We start from the raw sequence: 23,519 nt of genomic DNA, 5'->3' as shown, positions 1-23,519 counted from the left end.
ATTTTGCATTAATGCCATGAAATGAATATTGAACTTCATATAGACAGTAAAACTATGATTAATAGAAATTACATATATAATTAAATTTTGTAGGTACCAAGAAATTAAAATTCTCTTAGCTACCCTGAAAACAACAAAACTTCCATTGTGGAATTTAGGTCAGAATCAAAACAAACTTTAATATCTTGCTATATTGGAGGTATAAGATCAGAGAATGGAATTTAAGCCTTAACCTTTAAAAACCTGGATTCAAAACAGATAATTAGGATTGCTTCAAGTTTAGGGAGGGTAAATAGAAAGATCCTGTTTGAGGCTGGAGAAATTTGTATTAAATGACCTTAAGAGAGTATGATGAAACCAGAATCCTTAGCTCTTTCATCTTTTGTTTCTCTAGTCTTCCCTTTAGAGTCCACTTCAGTAAACCAGATAAAAAAGTTATTTTTAGAAAATGAAAAATATCTTACGATTGGTTGAGATAAATTTGAGGCATAATCTGTATATAGAGTAGATAAGTTGGTTATATATTCTCATGTTACTCATCTTGATTAGTCATTTTACTTGATTTGATTTCTTTTAGGCACATACCTTTTTTTTAGCTCTTACAAATTAACTGAATACTATATGCCCTTCATTGGTATTTTTACCCTAAAAATCCAAGACCAGGCTTAATCTTTTCATATTGCTTCATCTTTGGAACCTGCCTCTTGGAATCAGGTACCAGTACATTTTCATTCTGCCAGATTTCTCTACATGGCTGGATTTAAATATTATTTGTCTACCATCTTCTTCAGGATGATGATGAAGCACATAGGGCATTTGGGCAAAGTTACTGTAGTCATGATAGTCTGTGTCTTAGCACTAGACCTCACAAGCCTTTGAATTTGTTTATGCCCTTTGAGGTACTTAGAGGCTTGTGGCGAAGGGCTATAAAAAATGGATGATTCTGCCTTTTTTCTCCCTCTGTGAATTTGCCTGTACTTATTCAACATCTGACAGAGGTAATTCTCTTAAGGTTGATGGGTTACATAGGACTGAAGAAAATAACTTATATGCTGTCTTTGTATGTCATGTGACTCACTGATTTCAATGTAGATAGTTGATTATTCAGTTTTTATTGAATCTGTTCTTACTGAGAAAATGGTGATAATTCTGTGATTGGCTAGGTTTATATCTAAACTTATCTTTGTTTCCTACATAAATGATATTAAGAAAAACCTTAGTAATGAGTGTCTTTACATCTTCAAGTTATTATGTTTTAAATAGTTTATAAAATTTTAAAGCAAATCATCAATCTTCACATGGTAATTTCTGTAATGAAATCTTTCTTGTTCAGTTGAATTATGGTAGTAATAGATATTTGCAATTGAAGAAAATTTAATAGTCATAGAAATGTTCTTTATCTCATGTTGAAATAAAGTAATTTATTACATTTCTCCAGAAAGATTACACACTCTATTCTTTATGAATAACTTTAACATAGTACTGTTGCCAAACAGTATTCTTGTTTAGTACAGCGAGAAACATTAATAAGGCTGGTTGTAGTTTGGTATATCTGTATCCCTGCTACTGGGTAGACTTAGACTAGTGAATCCCTTGAGTTATCAGTGTTGAGCTATAGTAGGGTTAAAGCCAAATGGGTTTCCACACTGTCTGGCACCAACCCTCTGGAGCAAGAGAGAACCAGGCTGCCAAAGAGTGGTGAAATTTTCCAAATCAGAAATAGAGCAAGTAAAAATTCCCATGTTGATTGACAGTGAGGTTAGGCCCTTGAGTGTCTTCTGTACTGATAGTCCGGGCAAGTTGGGGAGAATCAATATCCAAAAAATAAAATAAGCTTCAGTTCAGAGAACCAGTTTACTTCTAAGCATGACTAATTATTGGTGTCTATACCAGTCAGCTGTTTTCCTTTTTTTTTCTATATTGTCTGTCATCTTGATTACATTATCATAATGAGTAATTCCTATCTATGTAGATACTGTATATTATGAGGTATTCATCAAATCAAATTGAATTTAAACATTTATAGTCTAGGACATTGTATTTAAACAAATGAACAGATATTGATAAGTACATTAACTAATGAAACATTTTTCCTTGTCATGTAACTCTTAGTATTTTTTAAAGATATGTATTTGAATGTTAACTTGTTATGAACTCTGAATTAAAGAGAGCAAAGTGATAATTATATGATTGTACCTCTATTTATGGAACTTCTATCTCTAGGCTCTTATTCTGATTTTTACCATTGTGTGGAGTTAACCCTGTATTTTTTGAAGGTTATGCCAGCAGAACTTAAACCTTGGAAAATTTCATCCTGCTGGAAAAACTTTGAATATGATCCTGGCAACAGATAGACTACTTCTGCTTTCTGAAGACTAGCCTAGATAAGGATGGAGAGTTTAATCATCAGTAGATTTGCCACTTGGTGATGGATTCTTTGGCAATGGGAAGAAAAATACAAAATCATCTTCAGCCCCATGTGAACACCTTTCAGTTCTGTACTAATAGTAGCCAAATACTGGCAAAAGGAGCATAGGGTGCTAAGAATCAACTTTGAGACAATTTGGTGCAGTGGGAATGAGCACGGAATTTGGGAACACAGGACAAAGTTACCCAAGTTCTCTGGACCCGAGTTTCTTCCTTTGTTAAATAATACATTTCAGCTAACTGACTTCAGAGGTCCTTTCCAGTTTTGCTGATAATAATCTAAATTTTAGATTCTTGTTAAATGATCAACAAGTGAGCATACCACTAGAGAAATTGAATTGCTTCATTATTGACATTCTAAATGAGGGATTCTTTAACTGTTTTGTGACATGAACCTTTAGCAATCTGGTGAAGCCTCAGAGAAGCAGAAAGGGTATGTTATAAAAATTAATAAGGAAAAAAAACTCCTTTCTGTATATTCTATGCCTTGGTGATCTTATAAGCTCATCTTGCATTCATTTATCATTTCTGTTCATATGACTTCTAGATTTATATAACCAAAACTAATCTATCTTCTGACCTGTATTTTTTCTTTTTCTTCATTCATTTGCCAATTACATGAATTAACAAATTTCCATACAAGTTTTCCTAAGTTATAAGATTGATCTTATTATCTCCCTCCATTTCCTTCCCCCTCCCAGTGCTGGTGGACAATTTGATCTGGATTATATATGTATTATCTTACAAAACATGTTTCCATATTCTTCATTTTTGTGAGTACTCTTATAAAACCAAAACTCTCAAACAAAAACTCAGATAAAGAATTGAAAAATTTTATACTTTCATCTGCATTCTGACTCCAACATTTCTCTCTCTGGAGGTGGATAGCATTCTTTGTCATATAAGTCCTTCAGAATTGCCCTGGATCATTGTAGTGCCAATTAATAGCAAAGTCTATCACAGTTGATCATTCCACAGTATTTTGGTTACTGTGTATAATGTTCTCCTGGTTCTGCTCATTTCACTCTGCATCAATTCACATAGGTCTTTCCAGTTCTTCCTGAAATCATTCTGTTAATCATTTCTTATAGTACAGTAGTATTCCATCACCATCATATACTGCAATTTGTCCAGCCATTCCCCAATTGATGGACATCCCTTTAATTTCCAGGTATTTGCCACCACAAAAAGGACAGCTATAAATATTTTTTTTTGCAAGTAGGTCCTTCTCCCTAATGTTTATGTGAAATATATTGACCCTAGATATTGATAGGAATTGGTAATAACAAATTTTTGATAATGATTGTGGTCAGGTTCTTGAACTGAGCTGAGTTGATAATTGGAATGATGGCTGAATCTAGCAGTAGGAAGAATCTTGCTCACACTAAATATATATAAAACTATTTTATGTATAAAAATTTAAGGAAAGGGAGAGGAAAAGAAAAAACAAGTAGGAAAGTATTTCATATATATATATATATATATATATATATATATGATTATATATGAAACTCTAATCTAATAAACTATCTATATGAACCCCAAATTCTGGCTCGCAAAAGCCTTCTTCTCAATTGCCAAAAGACAATCTTTCTTATTCTATGCTGTCCAACTAAATTCTCAATTAATTTTCTTTCTATCCTATCTCTAAAATAACTTTTATAACAGTATTATATAAACTGGATTTCTTCTTCTTCAGCTCAATTGTTGGAATTCTCAGAGACACTCAGCAGTAGCACTTTGTGTTGCCTATTGGCGAAACAGAGGAACTGCAGCCGCTCTTCTCTTGTTGGCTAGGGTGTTTCCAAGAAAAAAATAACAGATTTTCTTCAACTCACAGAGCAGGCTTTTTGAACCAACTTCCTTAGGAAAGTCCAAAGAGTGAATTCTTGATCCAACTGCTTTTCCTAAGGCTCCTTGGGATCATTCTCTTCCCATCATCCCTCTTTGAGATTCCACTCTGTCTTAAAGAAATCCAGCTCATTCAAACTCATCTCTCCATTCATCTATTATCTAACCTATCAGTAATCCTTTATTGCTTACTTAATTAACAAATACTCATAACACTTAAAATCTCTTCAAAATACAGAGCTAGTTGTGGTATTACTCGATCAAAGGGAATGTATTGTTTTATAGTCCTGTGGACATAATTCAAATTGTTCTCCAGAATGGTTGGATCATGTTTTTAATTACCAACTAAACTACTTGCTAGACATCTCTACTCAAGTGTTTTGTAAGCATCCAAAATTTGATGCACCCAAAATGGAATCCAACCCTCAAGCTATTCCTCCTCTAAACTTACTTGTTTTTCTGGAGAGTACCACCATCCTTCCACTTTGGTGAACAGCATTATCTTTGACCCACCCTTTCCCCTCACTCATCCTCCATCCTCATAGACTCAGGTCTTGTGAGTTCAAAAATCTGGACATAGAAAGGACCTCATAATCCATCTAGTTTAATCCTTTCATTTTACAAATGAGAAAATGGACCTAGAGATGCTTAATGACCAGCTTGGGTTCACAGCGCTAGTGCCACTGGCATGATTTGAGCTTAGGTAAGCCTGCTTTTAAAGTGCTTTTGGTCTACTGTAAACCTGTCTTCTGATGACCATCTTTTTTCTAAGGAATATTAGTTATCAAAGTGTAGGAGAGAGAATGGAAATGAAAAGGAGACAGTATTTATCAAAAAGTAATCCTAAGAATGCCTAGATGCTCAAGTTTGGATTTCATCTATTTTCTTAAGTAGTGTTTTGTTTTGATAGCACAGTTGAATCATGGATTTGTTTTGGGACAAAAAGAATATGGATATGATATCTTAATCTAATGGCTTTATAAATACTGTAATTAAATAATAAAATGATATTCATATGCATGATGAAACAATGTTCTGTGAACTTTTCAGTTGTCTGGCTTTGGAAACAAAGATAGCTTATTCCAATTTTTTAAATTTAATTTTGTTTAAAGTATTAATTATGAGGATACTAAATAAATGAAAAAATTCATATATTCAATATTTTTTCAGAGTTATAAATTCAGTCAAGGAAAATTGCAATTAATTCTAGAACAACTGGACCCTGGGCAGCCTAAAGAGGTATGTTTAAAGGAAAAAATTATGTATGAAACTCTTTATATGCTATGTGTTAATGACAAGCTATAGACAAAGTGATAAAGGAAGATGGTAAAGAATCATCATATATACATCACTAGGTTGACTAGCTCTAATTTTTCTTATCTTTGCATTGAAATGAAGATCAGTGGTTTTAATTAATCAAATTAAAATAGTAGGATTCAGAAAAGTTGGCTTACGTTATGTATATATGTCAATGTTTATGCATTTTTATGTCACCTTAACGAATATATTCCCTACCTGGAAAACCATCCCTTATAAAGAAAAAATAAAATAAGAGAGAAAAATGTAGTTTAAGCAAAGTAATCGATACACAATCCAAATCTGATAGTAGATAGTGTTGCAGTATTTAACATCTATAATTCCCTTCCTAGGAGAGTTTACCTTCACTTCCAGTTTCTGATTTGGTTACTAAGACCTTAGCTACATGCAGCTCTTGAAACTATTTCTTTCCTAGGTGGTTAGGATGATTCTTTTGATAGAATAATATGAATAAAGGACACTGTGTCTCTTTTTCATTGTCCCACAAATTATCCAGTATACATTTCTTTTAAAAACATTTCTTTTTTTTTTGCAAATTTTGAGTTATAAATTCTTTCCTTCCCTCCCACCATCTCTCGTACTCACTGAGTGATTTTTTTGTTACCCATCCAGAGTTTTAGATCTCTAATATTTTGAAGCCCGTTGGATATTGCAGCTCTTCATTTATTGCTTATACACAATCCATTTTTTTGTAGGCTAACTATGCTGAACAAGCCTGGAATTAAATTTTCAAAAAAAAGATTAATAAAATATTTACTTGGTGTTAAAAAAGACACCCTTACATTCATAAAGGCATGGCTAAGAAAAGGCAAGTGATAGATCAATTATACATGTGAAATAATGCAAAATATTTCCATATTAGCCATTCCACATATTTCAAAAAAAGGCAAAAAAAAATGAAGAGAGTGAAGAAAAATTATACTTGTTTACATTCAGATTTCATCAGTTTTCTTTCTTTTACAACCAAATTGTTAATAGTTGATCATCTTATAATATTGCTGTCCCCTAATTGTCATTTTCCCATGACACAGCAGTATTCTACCACAATCATATGCCACAACTTGATCAGCCATTCCCCAGCTGATGAGAATCCCTTTGTTTTCTAAATCTTTACCACCATGAAAAGAATTGCTCTAAATATTTTTATTCAAATGGGCCTTTTTCATTTTTCTTTGCTATCTTTGGAATATGGACCTAATAGTGATATTGCTAGGTCAAAGGGTATGCACAATGAGCCTAGTTCTAAATTATTTTCCAGAATGTTTGGACCAGTCCATTACTTTACCAACAGTTCATTAGTGTACTTTATTTTCCTTCATCTCCTCTATCAGTTATCATTCCTGATAGATGTGAGGTGGTACCTCAGAGTTTTTTTTTTTTAATCTTTAGCTTTCTTTATAGAATCAATACTGTGTATTAGTTCTAAGGCACAAGAGCAGGCAGTAGGGGTTAAATGATTTTCCCAGAGTCACACAGCTAGGAAATATTTGAGGTCAGATGTGAATTGAGGACCTTCTATCTCAAGGAACCACCACTGAACCACTTAGCTTCTCCTCTTAGAGTTATTTTAATTTTCTATTCTCTAACCTTTAATAATTTAGAGCATTTTTGCATATGACTGTAGAGGGCTTTCATTTCTCCTTCTGAAAATTTCCTGTTTATATCCTTTGACCATTTCTAATTTGACTAGATTCCATATTCTTATATTTGAGAAATGAGGCCTTTATCAGAGAAACCTGCTATAAAAATGTTTGATAATACTTCATTGTCTATGGTAGCTTTTATCAAAATGTAGTTTATAGTTATCCATTTTAATTAGGGTCTCTTTTTGCTTTTGCTTTATAAGAGAGATTGCTACCTTTACCTTTTTTAAAATTTCAGGTGAAGCATATTATATTCTGCCCTTTCCGCCCCCCTTATTTTAACTCTGTGTGTATCTTTCTGTTTCAAGTGTGTCTCTTTAAAATAACATATTGTTAGATTCTGGTTTCTGATACATTCTGCTCTCTGCTTCTGTTTTATGGGTATTGAGATCATCCTGTTTACATTTTTTATAATTAGATTATTTAATCTTCAATTAATTTTTATTTATCTTTCCATGGAGTATTATCAATTATAATTTGTATTGTTATGATCTGAAAATACATTTATTATTTCTACTTTTCTGCATTTGGCCGGGAATTTTTTATGCCCTAATACATAATCACTTTTTGTTTAGGAGCCATGTACTGCAGAATAGAACATATAGCCCTTTCTATTGCTATTCAAGGTTCTCCAGAGGTTTATTAGTTCTAACTTTTTAAAGATATTCACTTCCTTTACATCTTTCTTATTTATTTTTTGGTTTGATTTATCTAGATCTGAAAGGGGGAAGTTGAGGTCCTCAACTAGTATAGTTTTACTGTTTATTTCTTCATGAAGTTCACTTAATTCCTCCTTTAAAAATTTGGAGGCTATGCCATTTGGTGCCTATATGCCTATATGTTTAGTATTAATAATACTTCATTGTTTATACTACCTTTTAAGCAAGATGTAATTTCCTTCTTCATCTCTTTTAATCAGATCTGTTTTTGCATTGGCTTTGTCTGAAATCACCCCTGCTTTTTAAACTTTAAATGGTGCACAATAAAATCTGCTCTAGTCCCTTACCTTTCTTTGTGTGTGTCACACTGTGTCAAATATGTTTTCTGTAAAAAGTGTATAGTAGGATTCTGGTTTTTAATCTGCTATGTTATATGCTTCTGTTTTATGGATGAGTCTATCCCATTCACAGTTATGATTACCAATTGTATATTTACTTCCATCTTATTTTCCCTCTTTGATCCTGCTCTTTTTCTTTTCTCTCAGTCTCTTCACTATTGTTTTACTTTTTATCATCCCCCCATGTCCTCCTCATTCCTATTACTACCCCTCTTCCCTTTTCTTATTCTCCTTCTACTTCTCTGTAGGGCAAAATAGAATTCTGTACCCCAATTATTATGGTTGTTATTCCCTCTCTGAGTCAGTTATGATGAGAGTGAAGTTTAAGCATTGTCTGTCACCACCCTTGTTCTCCCTTCCATTTTAATAGTTTTTCATGGCTCTTTATATTAGATAATTTACCACATTCCATCTCTTTTCTCTTAGTGCAATCCTCTTTCAAGGGGTTACCCTTAATTTTTTTTTCATATCATATTATCCTAATCAGTTTACTTCTCTGCCCTCTGGCTAAGTATATTCCTTCTAACTGCTCTACTACTCATTAGAATTTTAAAGAATTGCAGATATCCTCTTTCTATGTCGGAATACATGCAGTTGGATTTATTGAGTCCCTTAAATTTTCACTTTCTCATTTACCTTTTAAGTCATCTTTTAGATCTTTTATTTGTACTTCAAACTTTCAAATTAGGTCTGGCCTTTTCCTCAGGAATGTTTGGAAATTTTCTATCTTATTGAATGACATTTTTTCCCTTGAAAGAACATACACAGTTTTGCTAGATTGGTGACTCCGGATTGTAAACCTACATTTCACCTTCTAGAATATCATATTTCCACAGCTTTCAATCCTTTAACGTGGAGGTTGCTAAATCCTGTATGATCCTGATTGTAGCTCCATGGTTTTTGAATTGTTTCTTTCTGGCTGCCTGCAATATTTTCTCGGTATCTTGGGTTCTCTTGAATTTGACTATTATTTTCCTTAGTTTTCTTCTGAGGCTTTCTTTCTGGAGTTGTTCTGTATATTCTTAAAATTTCTATTTATTCTCTTGTTTAAGGATATTTGCGCAGTTTTCTTTGATAATTTCTCTATTATGATGTCCAGGCATTTTTTTTTTTGGATCTTGACTTTCAAGTACTCCAAGAATTCTTAAATTGTCTCTCCCGGATCTATTTTCCAGGTCTGTTGTTTTTTCAAGGATTTATATATTTCATGTTATCTTGTGTTTTTTCATTCGTTTGATTTTGGCTTATTATTTTTTTATGTCTCATGAAGTCATTAAGGGATGATTTTATTCTGTCAGCTTTTGAGCTTCCTGTTTCATTTGGTCCATTTCTTCTTGCATTGTTTTCATTTCTCTTCTCCATTTTTCCTTTACCTCTCTTAATTGAATTTTGAAATCTTTTTTGAGGTCTTCCAGGATCTGAATCTTTCTTTTGGATTTTGTGTGTTTGCTTTGCTTTCACTGTCCCCTTATGTGTCTGTGCCTTGCTCTTTGTCTCCATAAAAATTCTCTATAGTTAGGTGAATTTTTTTTTAAGTGCTGATTTTCCTAGCCTTTTTTAAGGTAGACTCTGTTCTCTAAAAGGTTAGGGCGTCCTTTTAAACTTCAGTCCTTCTTTTATGCTGTTATCCTTAGCTTTTTTCTGTATTTCACTTTCTTTTCCTCATTTTTATGCTGGTCAATTCTGGCTTTCAAGACACTATTTTCTTGTGTTAGTTCATGTGCCTCTGTTTCCAGATGACTTATTTTGCTTTTTAAATTCTTTTCCCAATTTTCTTCAACCTCTCATAATTGTTTTTTGAATTGTGTTTTGAGTTCCTCCAAGGCTTGAGTCCAATTTGCTGGAGTTTCTGTGTTTTTGCTTGGTGTTCCTTGGTCCTCTTCGGTTCCATTTGCTCTTTGTTCATTACCTTGGCAGAAGCTGTTGATTGTAATTTCTTTTTTCTGTTGTTTATACCTATTTTTTTCTTCTTTACCCCCTGTAACTGGCTATAATTTTGCTCCTCTGATTATTTGCTGGATCTGTGGGATTGGACTATTCTATTCTGAAGGGGCTTCTTCTCTACTCTGCTGATTGGCTAGATTAGACTAATGGAGTATTAATGAACTCTAAGGCCAGATCTTCCCCAGTTGGAAGCAGAAGCTAAAGGTAAAGGTGAAGGTGTGGAGGCTGAGGGTAGCTGTTCTTCCTGCCCTGTTATCAAGGTATTCTGTTGAGGTTGCAGCCTTAACCCAGGGATCTGAGTCAGCTGGATTCTTACCAGGGCTCTCAGCACAGTTGGTGGGGGACTAATATTGGAGATTAAGCTTCTCTGCCCTCTGAAGTCTTCTTATCTGCCCTAATGATAGTCTAGATTAAGCCAGGGCAGAGCTAATCTGCTGAGCGAGATGGCCCTGAGGCCAAAAGCTCAAAAAGAGGAACCCCAAGATGGAGAGTAGTAGCTGCAACTAGACTGCCCCCCCCTCATCACTTCTCTTCCAGCTGCCTCCCTGTTGCCTGTGGTTAGAGTCCTGATCCCGGCACAGCTATGGCAACAAGGCATTCCATCCAGGCTGGACCTCCAGAGACTCAGCACAGTGGGTGGGTGAGGAGTCTTGGGACCTTCCTTTTCCTTAAACCAAAGAATTCAGCCTTCTCTGCATTCCTTTTAAGTTTAGTTGACCAGGAGGTTACTTAGCTCTGCCCTCTTGTTAGATTTGGTTTTCTGTCCCCTTGAAGTACTTTGTTTTTGATTGGTGTTGAAGAGTTTTCATAAAGGACTCCACTTTTGCTGCTTCTAAGTGGCCAGCTTGACTCTTCCCCCTTCTCTCTACCATTTCTTGAAGAATATCATTAAAAAAATATACATATATATATATATATATTTTTTTAAACCCTTACCTTCTGTCGTGGAGTCAATACTGTGTATTGGCTCCAAGGCAGAAGAGTGGTAAGGCCTAGGCAATGGGGGTCAAGTGACTTGCCCAGGGTCACACAGCTGGGAAGTGTCTGAGGCCAGATTTGAACCTAGGACCTCCCGTCTCTAGGCCTGGCTCTCAATCCACTGAGCCACCCAGCTGCCCCCTAAAAAAAGATATTTTTTAAAGGAAGATACAGGTTTTTTAAAGATGAGTTTCCAAATTAATTTTATTAACTCAAATATTTGACAGCTTATTAATGGTTGCTTGTTTTACTGGTTCTATGCTCATGCTTATGTTAATATTATGTGTACATTTCTTTCCTTTTTTTCCCCTGATGTCACAGGTGAGGCTTGAAGCAATGCAAACATTGTGTTCTGCTCCACCGTCTGATGTATTAAACTGTGAAAATTGGACTACTCTTTGTGAAAAACTTTCAGTATCTCTTGCAGATCCAGATCCTGCATTTAATGTAAGGAATCATTGATTTATAAAAATGTTAATGATATGTCTTCTTATTGTATAAAATAAGTTACATTTCATTTTTTCTGTAGTTATAGAATTTATTTCTGTATGTAAGTAGTTCAAAAATGATGCATGGTTTTTTTCATTTGGAATCAACAACTTGGTGTAAATGAAGAATTATTCTTGTATCTTTAATAATTTAAAAAATAGAATTTTTATTCAAAGGGTTAAATGCTGACCAAAATTATGTTTTTTGTGTTACAATAAGTCCTATTAAAATATATTTTATTAATTTTCATAAAATGTTAATTGACATTTATATTCATTTTAATGTATGGCAAAAAACTTGTTATATCATTTCATCTTCATAGCAATTTTAGGGGGTAGTGCTATTATTACTACCATTTTAAAATTTAGAACACTTAGATGAAAGTAAAACACTTACTTGGGGTTACCTATTTAAAAAGTGTCACAGAATTCTGGGTAAACATAGCAGCAGTGTAGAAGCAGGACTCCTCCCTTCCTCATAGCCTACCAACCTAGACTACCTCAAAAGGCCAAAAAAACCAAATTCATTTGAATGAAGGGACTCTACAGTAGGGTGTAGCATTGCAGCTGTGTGGGATTTGGGCATTTCCACACTATAAGGAGATGAAATAGCTTCCACCAAAACAAGAGCTGATCAACCCTCCTCCACCCCACCTATGGAGCTTGTGACAAGGAAATCACTTTAAAAGACTGATATATATGAATTTAAGGTCGCCAAGGAATTCAGCTATGTAATTCCTAAATGAAAACTTAAGTCAGCAGTCAACCTTTTATGGAGTTTAATTACAAACAGGAGGAAGAAAGATATTAGAGATAGAGAGAGAGAGGGAGAGAGAAAGGGGAGAGAAGGGAATAGGGCTTAAATACCCCTTCTGTTTAGGCTGGGCCAAAAGGCCCAAGCCCTTAGATAGCTGAGGCAAAGAAAAGAGATCAGTCCTTATCACTCACGTGACCAAAATGGAGAAACAGTCTCAGGGGCCTCCACCTCCAGCTTCCTTCAGAGCAAGCTTCTCAGAGCACCTCTCCAACCAAACCCCCCTAGTCCTCAGACCCCTCTCTCTTTAAGGAAACCCTCCAAGTTCCCTCCCCTCAGTTCTCACACCTACCAATCACTGTCCATGTCTTCCCTGTGCCAGTGGTGGCTCTAGCTTAACCCAGGACCGCCCAGAGGCCTGTGCCTTTTCACATGTATGTTGGAGGTCATATTCTCAAATAATTAAATCTTGATCCTTTGCTACAGCCCTTCCTAAATCCTGTTACCCTGAGTAGGGTGGAGATTGGAATAATTAAATTTTGATCTATGCTGCAGCCCTTCCTAAATCCTGTTACCCTGAGTAGGGTGGAGATTGGAATAATTAAATTTTGATCTATGCTACAGCCCTTTCCATTGTTCAGCAAAAGGTTTCTGTCCTAAAGTAATCTTAAGAAGGGAGGAGGAGGAACCTCCCATGCCAATGGGGTTCACATTCCATTAGACTATCAGTAAGAAATTTTCCAAGTATGAAATTTCCCAATGGTGAAATTTCCAACATTTATAAGTCTAAGAAATTTTAAGGTTTACAAGCTAGAGTCAGAGCCAGTGTGCTAGAATCAATGTGTGAGCAAGTCGCACCTATAGAACAAATGAGGGTCACTTCTTGGCAGCTGATTAAGACCACCAAAGGTCTACCCCTGAGAGAAGCTAGACCTGAGACCCCAGCAGACTGAAGAGCGCAGACCTTGGGCAGACAAGGAGATAGCTCAGAGAAGGGCAGAAAACAGTAGAAGCTGCAGATACTCGAGAGGATGCCTCAGGCAAAAACCACAATCCTTATCTCCATACACAGAGAACCTTCCCTCCTCACTTAGACTTCTGAGTGGAACGAGAAGGAGAAACCAACATAGTGATGGCAAACAACGCCCATGAAAAAACAACTTCCCAACACCAAGAAGAATAAGAAGAAGGCATTGAACCTGGATAATTTTTATGGTGTAAAAATCCAGATTACAGAGGAAATAGCAGAAGAGGACATACAAATAAATGCATCCAAACCTTTCAAAAAAATGGAAATTGGCCACAGTCTCTTGAAGAATTTAATCAAAGCTTGAAAGATGGAAGAATTTTGGCATGAAAAGTGGAAAATAGTTAAAAAAGAAAATAACAATTTAAAAGACAAGAACTCCCAATTGGAGACCTGAATTAAACAGCTTGAAGCCATGAACAGCAAGATAGTCCAAACTGAAAAGGAAAATCAAAAGAGTATAGGGGAAAACTAGTCCTTAAAGACCAGAATTAGGCAATTGGAAGCCAATGATATTGCAAAACAGCAGGAATTAATAAAGCAAAGTCAAAAGATGGTATAATTGAAGAATACATAAAATATCTCACTGACAAGACGATAGTTCAAGAAAACCAGTCTCAAAGAGACAATTTGAGAATCATTGGACTACCTGAAAACCCAGAAATTAACAGAAATATTGACATCATACTGAAAGAAATTATCCAAGAAAACTGCCCTTATGTTCTTGAACAAGGGGGCAAAATAGACATTCAAAGAGATCATAGAACACCCTCTACACTAAATCCTCAAAAGACAACCCCTAGGAATGTAATTGCCAAATTCAAGAGCTTCCAAGCTAAGGAGAAAATTTTACAAGAATCTAAAAAGAGATAATTCAGATATCAAGGAGCACCAATCAGGATCACACAAGATCTGGCAAGTTCCACTCTAAAGGACCACAACGCTTAGAATATGATATTCCGATAGGCATGAGAATTGTGTCTTCAACCAAGGATCACCCACCCATCAAAACTGAGTATATACTTCCAGGGGAAAGTGTGGGCATTCAACAAAATAGAAGATTTCCAAGTTTTTGTAAAAAAAAAAAAAAAGACCAGAAGTATGCAGAAATTTTGATATCCAAGTGCATAGATCAAGAGAAACATGAAAGGTAAGAGAGAGAGAGGAAAGGGGGAAATTTAGTTAAATTTATATTTTCTCCTTTAAGGTCTTCAATAAGATCAAATTATATTAGTGTGTTGGGAAAGTGTTATTTGTAACTCTCAAAAATTATATTCAGTATTACAGCAATTAGAGGAATCATTCACAGGAAGAGATTGGGGTAATAGGTGCTATAAGATGATATGAAAAAATAAGAAAAAGGGAGGGGGGAATCAAAGATGGCACCAAGAGAAACTTGAAGGCATTAGATAAATAGGATAACCTATATCACACAAAGAGGTACATGGGAAGGGGAGAGGAAGAATACTATGATAAGAAAGAGAGGAAGAGAATGCTAACAGGTAATACTTAAACCTTGCTCTCAGTGAAATCAATTCTGAGAGAGAAAGGCATCTAGATCTATTGAGGTATCAAATTCTATCTTACTCTACAGGGAAAGTGAGAAGAGAAAAACAAAGGGGTGGGGGGGGGAGTGGAGTGGGGAGTCCAAAAAGGGAGGAAATGACAGGAGAGGGAACTTAACAGACCCTAAAAAATAATAATAATAAGGGAACAAAAAGGGAGTGGGTGGAAAGGGAAGTATAATAAGGGTGGGGATTAGGGGGACTGATTAAATACAAACCACTGCTTTAAGAGGATCTAGTAAAAGAAGAAAGAGCAGAACAAGTAATGGATATCAAAATTTTGGGGAATACACAAGTAGCGATCATAACTTGGAATGTGACTGGGATGAGCTCACTCATAAAACGAAAGCAAATAATAGAGTGGATTAGAAACCAAAATCCTACTTTATGTTGTCTATAGGAAACACATATGAGGCAGGTAGACACTCACAGGATATGAATCAAAGGCTAGAGTAAAATCTATTTGGCCTCAACTGAGAAAAAGAAGGCAGGAGTTACAAGCATGATATCTGACAAAGCCAAAGTAAAAATAGATCTGATTAGAAGAGATCATGGAGAGACATATCAAAAATTAATTGGAAATTAAATAATATGATTCTCCAAAACTGGTTAGTTAAAGAAGTCATAAAACCATAATTTCATTGAAGAAAATGACAATGATGAGTTATCCTTTCAAAATCTATGGTATGCTGCCAAAGCAATACTCATGGGGAAATTTATATCCTTGAGTTAATATATTAACAAATTAGGGAGGGCAGAGGTCAATGAATTGAACTTGCAAATCAAAAAGCTTGGAAGTGACCAAATGAAAAATCCACAGATTAAAATTAAATTAGAGATCCTAAAAATTAAAGGAGAAATTAATTAAATCATAAGTGAAAGAACTATTGAATTAATAAACAAGACTTGAAGGTAGTATTTTGAAAAAATAAATAAAATCGACAACTGGTCAATCTAATAAAAAAGGACAGAAGGAAACCAAATTAACAGTATCAAAGATGAAAAGGGAGACCACCTCTAATGAAGAAGAAATTAAGGCAATCACTAAAAATCATTTTGCCCAATTATATGGCAACAAACATGCAATCTAGGTGATATGGATGAATATTTTAAAAAATATAAATTGCCTAGACTAACAGAGGAAGAAATTGAATACCTAAATAATCCCAGAAAAAGAAATTGAACAAGCCATCAAAGAACTCCCTAAGAAAAAATCCCAAGGCCTGATGGATTCACAAGTAAATTCTATCAAACATTCAAAGAACAACTAATCCCTATACTATAGAAATTATTTGACATAATAAGCAAAGAAAGAGTTCTACCAAATTCCTTTCATGACACAAATATCGTACTGATTCCAAAGCCAGGGAGGTCAAAAACAGAAGAAGAAAACTATAGACTAATCTCCTTTATGAATAGAGATGAAAGAAGTAGCTTGTACCAGAGACCATACCCAAGGAAAGAGGGAAGGTCTCAGAAGATATGGTCAAGTATGTAGTTATGATGACTTGTTAAGAGAGTTATGGTTGTCCAATCCCTTTTTAATTTTCATGTCTGAGGCTTCAGCCAATCAATAGTATAGTCTTATATCCACAGCTCAGCCAAACAGAAAGCTACAGTTATCAGACTTTCCAGAACCACCTTGGTTTGCCATATAGTCTCATATAGTTCTCTTGTTCTACTTCCTGTCAACATCTGTTTCTATATGCCATTATTGCTGCTATTCTTGAGTTCTGGATTTTTCCTACTTATATATGTTACCTGCAGGCAGCCTCAAAAGAATGGGAAAAAATGCTCTCCTAGTGAGAATATATGGATGGGAGTTGTGGCATCCCATGAGTTCTGAAGAATATGAAATTTAGGTCACCCAAACAACAAGGGAAAGATAAGGGGTAGGTTCAAGCAGGTTATTACATGTAATCATTGCTGATTTGAGCTTGGAGAAGTGGTAGCAAAAATGTTAAATACATATGTCAATTTGAAAGCAGAGGGACCAGGAGAATGCTTGGTATTGTTAACTGTTCAACATGAGCATTTATACCTCAGAAATCAACAAGTGCTACAGTTTGAATTATTATTGTTTTATTAATGATCTAAACTTTAAAAGTGATGGAGAAAATATAAATTATGCAGATTGAAACTTAAAATTATGTCAGGTATTTTCAGAGAACTAGTTATTAAATGTATACCAGAATGCTCTTGAGATAGATTAATTGAATAGCAAGAATGAGGAGCAGTCCAAGTTTTTCACTGGGACTCAGAACTTGGAAAGAACCAGATGATGGCCTCCTAAGCATTGATGGAAGCTCTAGAAATAATTTACAGAAAGATATGGAAAGATGGTATGAATATAACCTTGGAAAATGGAATAAGGATCAAATGGGAACATTTTATTAGTGGAATTTCTCCTTTAGCCCTCAGAATTCTCAGTCAAGGCACAAACTTCATCTAAGAGGAAAGATATTAAGCCAGTTGTTGGAATCTGGTGGACCAGCTAAAAGATCAAGCTCTCTGATTAATTAATAACTAAACTCTATTATTATTAATAATTAATTATGAGGAAATGTGATATATAACTATCAATGTTGCCTAACACCAGAATTCACTGGAGCAGAGGGTAATGGGTATTACTGAGTTTTTTGATGAACAGACCATGTTTGATTATTGGAAGATGGCAGTGGGGGAGGAGGAAGGAAGAGTAAGACTATATAGCTCATGTGCCTTGTATTTGTCCTTACAGCAAATTAAGATCCTTTGGGGTTCTACACCCAGGAGAATGGCCTAAGTCTGGGCTATGACTCATTATAAAGTGACCCAAAGGTGATTGTAGACAACACTAAGAATAAAGAAAAGATTAAAGCATGTATCGGTCCTAGGATACATTGGCCCAGACAATAGGTGAGGCATATGGAATGGAAAATAAGAGGACAAGACCTAAAGTCAAGAAGACCTGGGTTCTAATCCCACTTTTAGCCTTTGCTATGTGGTTGTACAGCTAGTTAATTAAACTCTTTGACTCTTGATTTATTCATTTGGAAAATGGAGCTGCAAGTGGCACTTGCCTCACAAGGCTCTTGTGAAAAGCAAATGAAATGTAAATACTTTGTAAACTTTAAAATGCTTTATAAATAGCAATTATTAGTAATTAAAGTAGCATTAATTCACTTTATGTGGGGAATGTCATGGTCATGGAATTAATTTTTCTGATAGTTTTTCTGTAAAGTATGCAGAATTTATTACTTGACTCATTGGGGTATTTTTGAAGAAAAATTGTTGAAAATTATAAATTACTATATAAATGTGAGGCATTGATATAACTTGACACATAAGATTGATAGTAGTAGAAAAATTTAAGCAAAGTATTAGTGATTATCCGAATATTAAAAATGCAAAATTTCTATAATTACATGATAGGGCATGCATATTTAAAATTGTATACAAATTTTCACAAATTATTTAAAGAAAAGCACAACTATGAGATGAAATAGAAAAGCATTTATTAAGCTCTTAACTGGTTTCTGTTTCTCCTGTCTCTTCTCATTTCAATCTGTCCTCCACTCTATTCTACATTTAAAGGTCTTTATAACTTGACTTCTTCTTACCATTCCAATCTTTTTACACTTTGCTCAACCTTCCACAATTACAAACCAGCTATACTAGCTAATGTACATTTCCTTGTATATTACAATCCATCTACATGCCTTTGCATGGCGCTCTCACCTGCCTGAGATTCTTCATTCCTTAACCTATTCCATATAGTTTCTTTGGCTTCCTTTAGAATTCAACTTAAAGCACACTGTCTAAAGGAAGCCTTTACTGGTACCTACCTCTCCAGATAATAATGCCTTTTCTTTATATTTTATTCTATACCTTGTTGTTTCTCCCATTGTGAGGCAAGTGGGTAGAGCTTTGGACCTGGAGTAGGGAATATTTTAAATAAAATCTAGCCTTATTCACTGGCTACGTGATCTTGAGCAAATTACCTGTTAGCCTCGGTTTTCTCAACTGTAAAATAGGGACAATAATCCTACTACCTCACATGGTTGTTAGGATCAAATGAGCTAATATTTTTAAAGTCCTTAGTATAGTGCTTGGAACATAGTGGGTACTTAAAAATTGTTTCTATCCTTCTTTTCCATTAAAATGTGCCCTCCCCAAGGGGAGGAGATTTTTTTTCTCTGAGTTAGTCAAAAACTATTTATTAAGCACCTGCTATGTTCCAGATACTCTTCAAAATGATGGGAATATACACAGTGGGGCAAAGGACAATCCTTGCTCTCAAAGTCACAAGGCAAGTGAACAAATATGTATAGAGAGCTTATATGTAGGATAAGTAGGAAATAATCAATAGAGAGAAGACACTAGAATTAAGAGGAGATGAGAAAGGCTTTTTGTAGAAGACAGTATTTTATTTGGGGACTTGAAGGAAACCAGAGAATTCATTTAGATCTGATGAGGAGGGAGAGTATTCCAGGCATGAGGGTCAGCTAAAGAAAATGCCCAGTGTAGAGAGATGGAGTATCTTGTTTGTGGATCAACAAGGAAACTGTCACTTGATTGGAAAGTATGTAGCAGGGAGCTGTAATAGATAGTAATTTCTGAGGATGTCTATTGATTGATTCTGGATGACCAATGGGTCAAGGTTTACTTACCCTCCTTCCTTTACTCCCCTCTTCAGAAGCCTTTCCTCAGCTTCCCCTCCCCCTTTCAACCTTCTTCTAAGTCTTTTCACTTCTATAACTCATGTAAGGGTTTATTCAGGGAAGACAGGAAAGGATGGAGAATAAGGTAAGAGGGATAGGGTTCCCTATTCTCTAAAATGAGGGTTCGAAGGATATTGGGGAAATGACAGTCACTAACAGAGACAGTCAGAGAGATAGGAGGATAGATAATTGTCTGTCTTCTTTCTTCTTCTAATCAGCCAGGTAAATATCAGAGATACAAATTAGCTCTTCAGGCTCAGCCACTACCATGAGCCACACCAAAAGCCAAAAGCTTCTCTTCTTCTCCCCCACCTGTCAGAAGCCAAAGTCAGTCCAGCCCAGTTTAGCTGTTGGCTTAGCTCCAACTGTTTTTCCTGGTAACATTCCAAATGGAATGTTCCATTTTGACTGACAGATGCTGTCCTTTGTATGCATGTATATTTTCTCTTTTACAGAGCAAGGCACAAGAAGATTGAAGAAGTAAGTCCTGAATAAAAGCCATTGGATTTAAGAATTGATAGATTATTATTAACTCTGGAAAAAGCTGTGTTAGGAGCACAGTGGTAGGAAATTAAGAAGAGAGTGAAAGAAGTAGAGAAGCCTATTGCAGATGACCTTCTCTAGGAGTTTAGCCACAAAGGGGAGAATAGATATAGGATGATAGTTTAGTTGAGATGGAAGGATCAAGTGAAGGTTTTTTGAGGATGAGAGATTTTGTAGTTGGAAAGGAAGGAGGTGGAACACCTTGAAGAGAAGTGATTAGGTGTTATGACAGAGATGGGATGAGATGGGATTGCTTTCATAAGTGAAGGGTATGACCTTGGTAAGGAATAAGGCCACCTCTGTGTAAAATGGGGTAAAGGAGGGAATAATGCAGAAAGCATTTGAGTGACAGGAAATAAGAAAGGGAGCTTAGGTTGAATAGCTTTAATTTTTTTTGTAAAATACAAAGCAGAGTTCTCAGTGAGAGGTTGGAAGTTCCATGGGAGAGGGTACCATAAGAGGAGGTGCAGCTATGGGATGTTTGAGGTAGAATGAAAAAGTTTGTAATTTTCATTGTGGTGAGTTGAATAGTGAGTTTATAAGTGTTGTTTGTTTCTTTGTTTTGTCTATGGCTTAACTCAGTGCCTGGAATTAAGTAAAGAACTTAAAAATTGTTGATTACCAAGTACTGTGCTATATTAAATCTTCTGTTAGGTGGACAGTTTCTATCAAGTTAATTTTTAAAAAAATTATTTGGATATTTTATTGCTTTTCACTAAAGCCTTTCAAATAGTTACTTAATTTTCTATAAATTATAGTGTTTTTATTTTGATTTTTTTGCATTTTAGATAGTGTGTACACCCTTAAATTTTACAGAATGTTTTGTACACAATTTGACAGGATAGATTAGAGTATTAGTTAGAAATGATCTTCATGATTTTGCCTCATCTTATAGATGAGGACAATGTAAAATTTAAAATTATATCTTAATAATAAAAATATTATATTTTATGAGATTTATTAAATGATCATTAGAAATCAAGGAATAAAGAGGGTACAAAGTAAAAACCATGTGCCCATGGCTGATTAGCCATTTTTCAAATTTCCCCACCTTACCACCATCACCTCTGATGCTACATAATGCCAAAGAGAAAAAGAGTCTCAATGCCCACTTTCTTTATATAGTTCTTTTTTAGGGTAACAGATTTTCAATTGTAGAATACTCAATCATTGAGGTCAATTGACTTGTTGAGAGTCATACAGTTAGCTAGTGACTCAGTTGGAAATAAAACTCATTGTCTTATGTTATTGCCGACTATCTAAATATTATGATCTATTTTATTATATCATTAATAATTATTTCCATATAAAGTTATTGTGTTCAATGAAGACAAATAAATGTGTTTTGTAAGTTTTATGATGATGATACTTTTAAAAGTTATAAATTTTTTTTTAATAAAATGGAAAAGCTGTTTAATTGGCCATTATTTGAATGCACTTTGATATTTTAAACACCAGGGGGTGTTGCAGACTTCTTTAAACTAAGCAATTTAGTTTATAGTAATCAGACACAAGGAAAATGGCTTTTGGGGTCATATTTTTAATATTTCTGGTATTCTTTAATTAGAATGTTAAAGAGAATATTATGTTATATTTTTATTTCTTCTTGGCTCAGTAAAGAGTGAATTCAATGAATCTTCAACTTTGAGGGACTGACAGCTTAGGAAGCAATTAAGGGTATTAAATATTTTACGTAAAATACTTTGATAATGTTAGTTATGAGTTAGTGGTGCCTGTATAAAGTGCTGTACTTATTAATTTTACTTATTAATATGTTATAGTGGGTTCTTTTATAGTATTGGATAGTACCATAACATTTAAAATGATCAGTTGAATTTTGAAATAGGAGAAAAGGTTATAGAAACAGTCATTTTGGATTAGGATATTCAGGAAGAAATTATTTTCATTCCTAACTAATATGTGCACTAAATATTTATTTTAACTTTGATTCTGTGGTTCTAGTGACATTTTTTTTTGTAAAAGACTATGACTTGAAGCAGTATATAAAAAGTATATTACCATTAGTTAGTGTTATGAATTTCTACCAGTTTGCTGTACTTTTGGCTTGCTGAAGATGAAGTATCTTAGATTTGGCACAAATCTCTCAGGATTACTAAAGGAAGTTTTCAATCACTTGCTAGTGGGTCTACTTCATGTAAGGCTGTGCAAAATTCATGATTACTGTTCAGCCCATTCCTATAGATGTTCAAGTTGTTACAGTTTGAAATTAATTAAAGGGAATTTATGAGTTTCTCCTATTTTATATAACATATTGTTTAACATAATAAATGTATAACATATTAAAACAATGTATACATATATAATAAAATATTTATTAATATTTTCATCATGAAAGTAGAGAGAGCGGAAAGAGAACTGGCCTTTAATCTGGGAAGATCTGTATTCAGTTTCTACTTTTCACACATACTGGTGGTGTGACCCTGGGCAGATTTCCTGTATTTTCAGTCTTAATGACATTAAGATATTTGGAGTGAGGAAGATTCAGATTTAACTTGTATCTCCAAAACATCCTGACTATGGGATTCTGGGCAGGTTAATGGTGCATACAGAAATTAGATTCAACCTGCAGAACAACTTTATAGAAGTGTTTTGCTTATCTGGAGCTCCCTATGGTAGCAAAACTATAAGACTAGAGCTCTTTCCCCAGTGCCATCAGAATTAGCTATATGTTACTTTTCTTTGGGAATAGGAGTTGAAAAAAATAGTGATTAAATTCAGGACATAGGATATTGTGACTATTTCCTTTCTATAGTTTATTGTCTCTTACAAATGTTCTAAGCTGTGATAGGTTTTAAAATGTGTATGTATCCCAAAACATACCAAAGTGGTTAATTGGTTATTCTTTGTCATTTTGTAATAATCTGCTTTGACCAGCATTTAAGCATCTGTTCTTTTATAAGTAGCAATCTAAATAGGTATGTGAATGACTAACTTCTCTTCCTTGGATTTGTTCCTTGAAGGGACTATTCTTTGGAAAAAATTCAATTTTTCTTAGTTAAAACAACCATTTGTGTCACACAGATTCCTCTTTATTTTCTCCAATTGTCATTTTTGGTGTAAATTTTTTTTCTTTTTTTCCTCATAGGATCGAATTTTGAAATTCTATGCACAGACATTTACTCTTTCACCACTGCACATGACCAAAGAAATTTATACAAGCTTAGGTATGTTTGTTATAAATGTTTTCTCATATTTTTCTTA

At 34.5% G+C, this 23,519-nt stretch overlaps 1 protein-coding gene across 6 annotated transcripts in view; it reads left to right on the top strand.

Annotated features, from left to right (window-relative positions):
- Nucleotides 1-23,519, top strand: part of TBC1D32 (TBC1 domain family member 32) — a 246,750-nt gene that overhangs the window by 28,769 nt on the left and 194,462 nt on the right. For all 6 annotated transcript variants that reach the window (XR_001627115.2, XM_007484498.3, XM_001379912.5 and 3 more), the window contains 3 exons: nucleotides 5,449-5,517; nucleotides 11,539-11,664; nucleotides 23,404-23,482. Coding sequence is in view for 5 of the 6 variants with exons in the window: in XM_007484498.3 (XP_007484560.1) it covers nucleotides 5,449-5,517; nucleotides 11,539-11,664; nucleotides 23,404-23,482 (274 nt within the window). In the remaining variant the exon portion in view is untranslated. The remainder of the gene's footprint in view (nucleotides 1-5,448; nucleotides 5,518-11,538; nucleotides 11,665-23,403; nucleotides 23,483-23,519) is intronic.

This window comes from Monodelphis domestica, chromosome 2, assembly GCF_027887165.1.
Source record: "Monodelphis domestica isolate mMonDom1 chromosome 2, mMonDom1.pri, whole genome shotgun sequence".
Classification (NCBI taxonomy): domain Eukaryota; kingdom Metazoa; phylum Chordata; class Mammalia; order Didelphimorphia; family Didelphidae; genus Monodelphis; species Monodelphis domestica.
The sequence above is the reverse complement of the archived record's forward strand: the minus strand, read 5'-3'. Positions and strand labels throughout refer to the sequence as shown.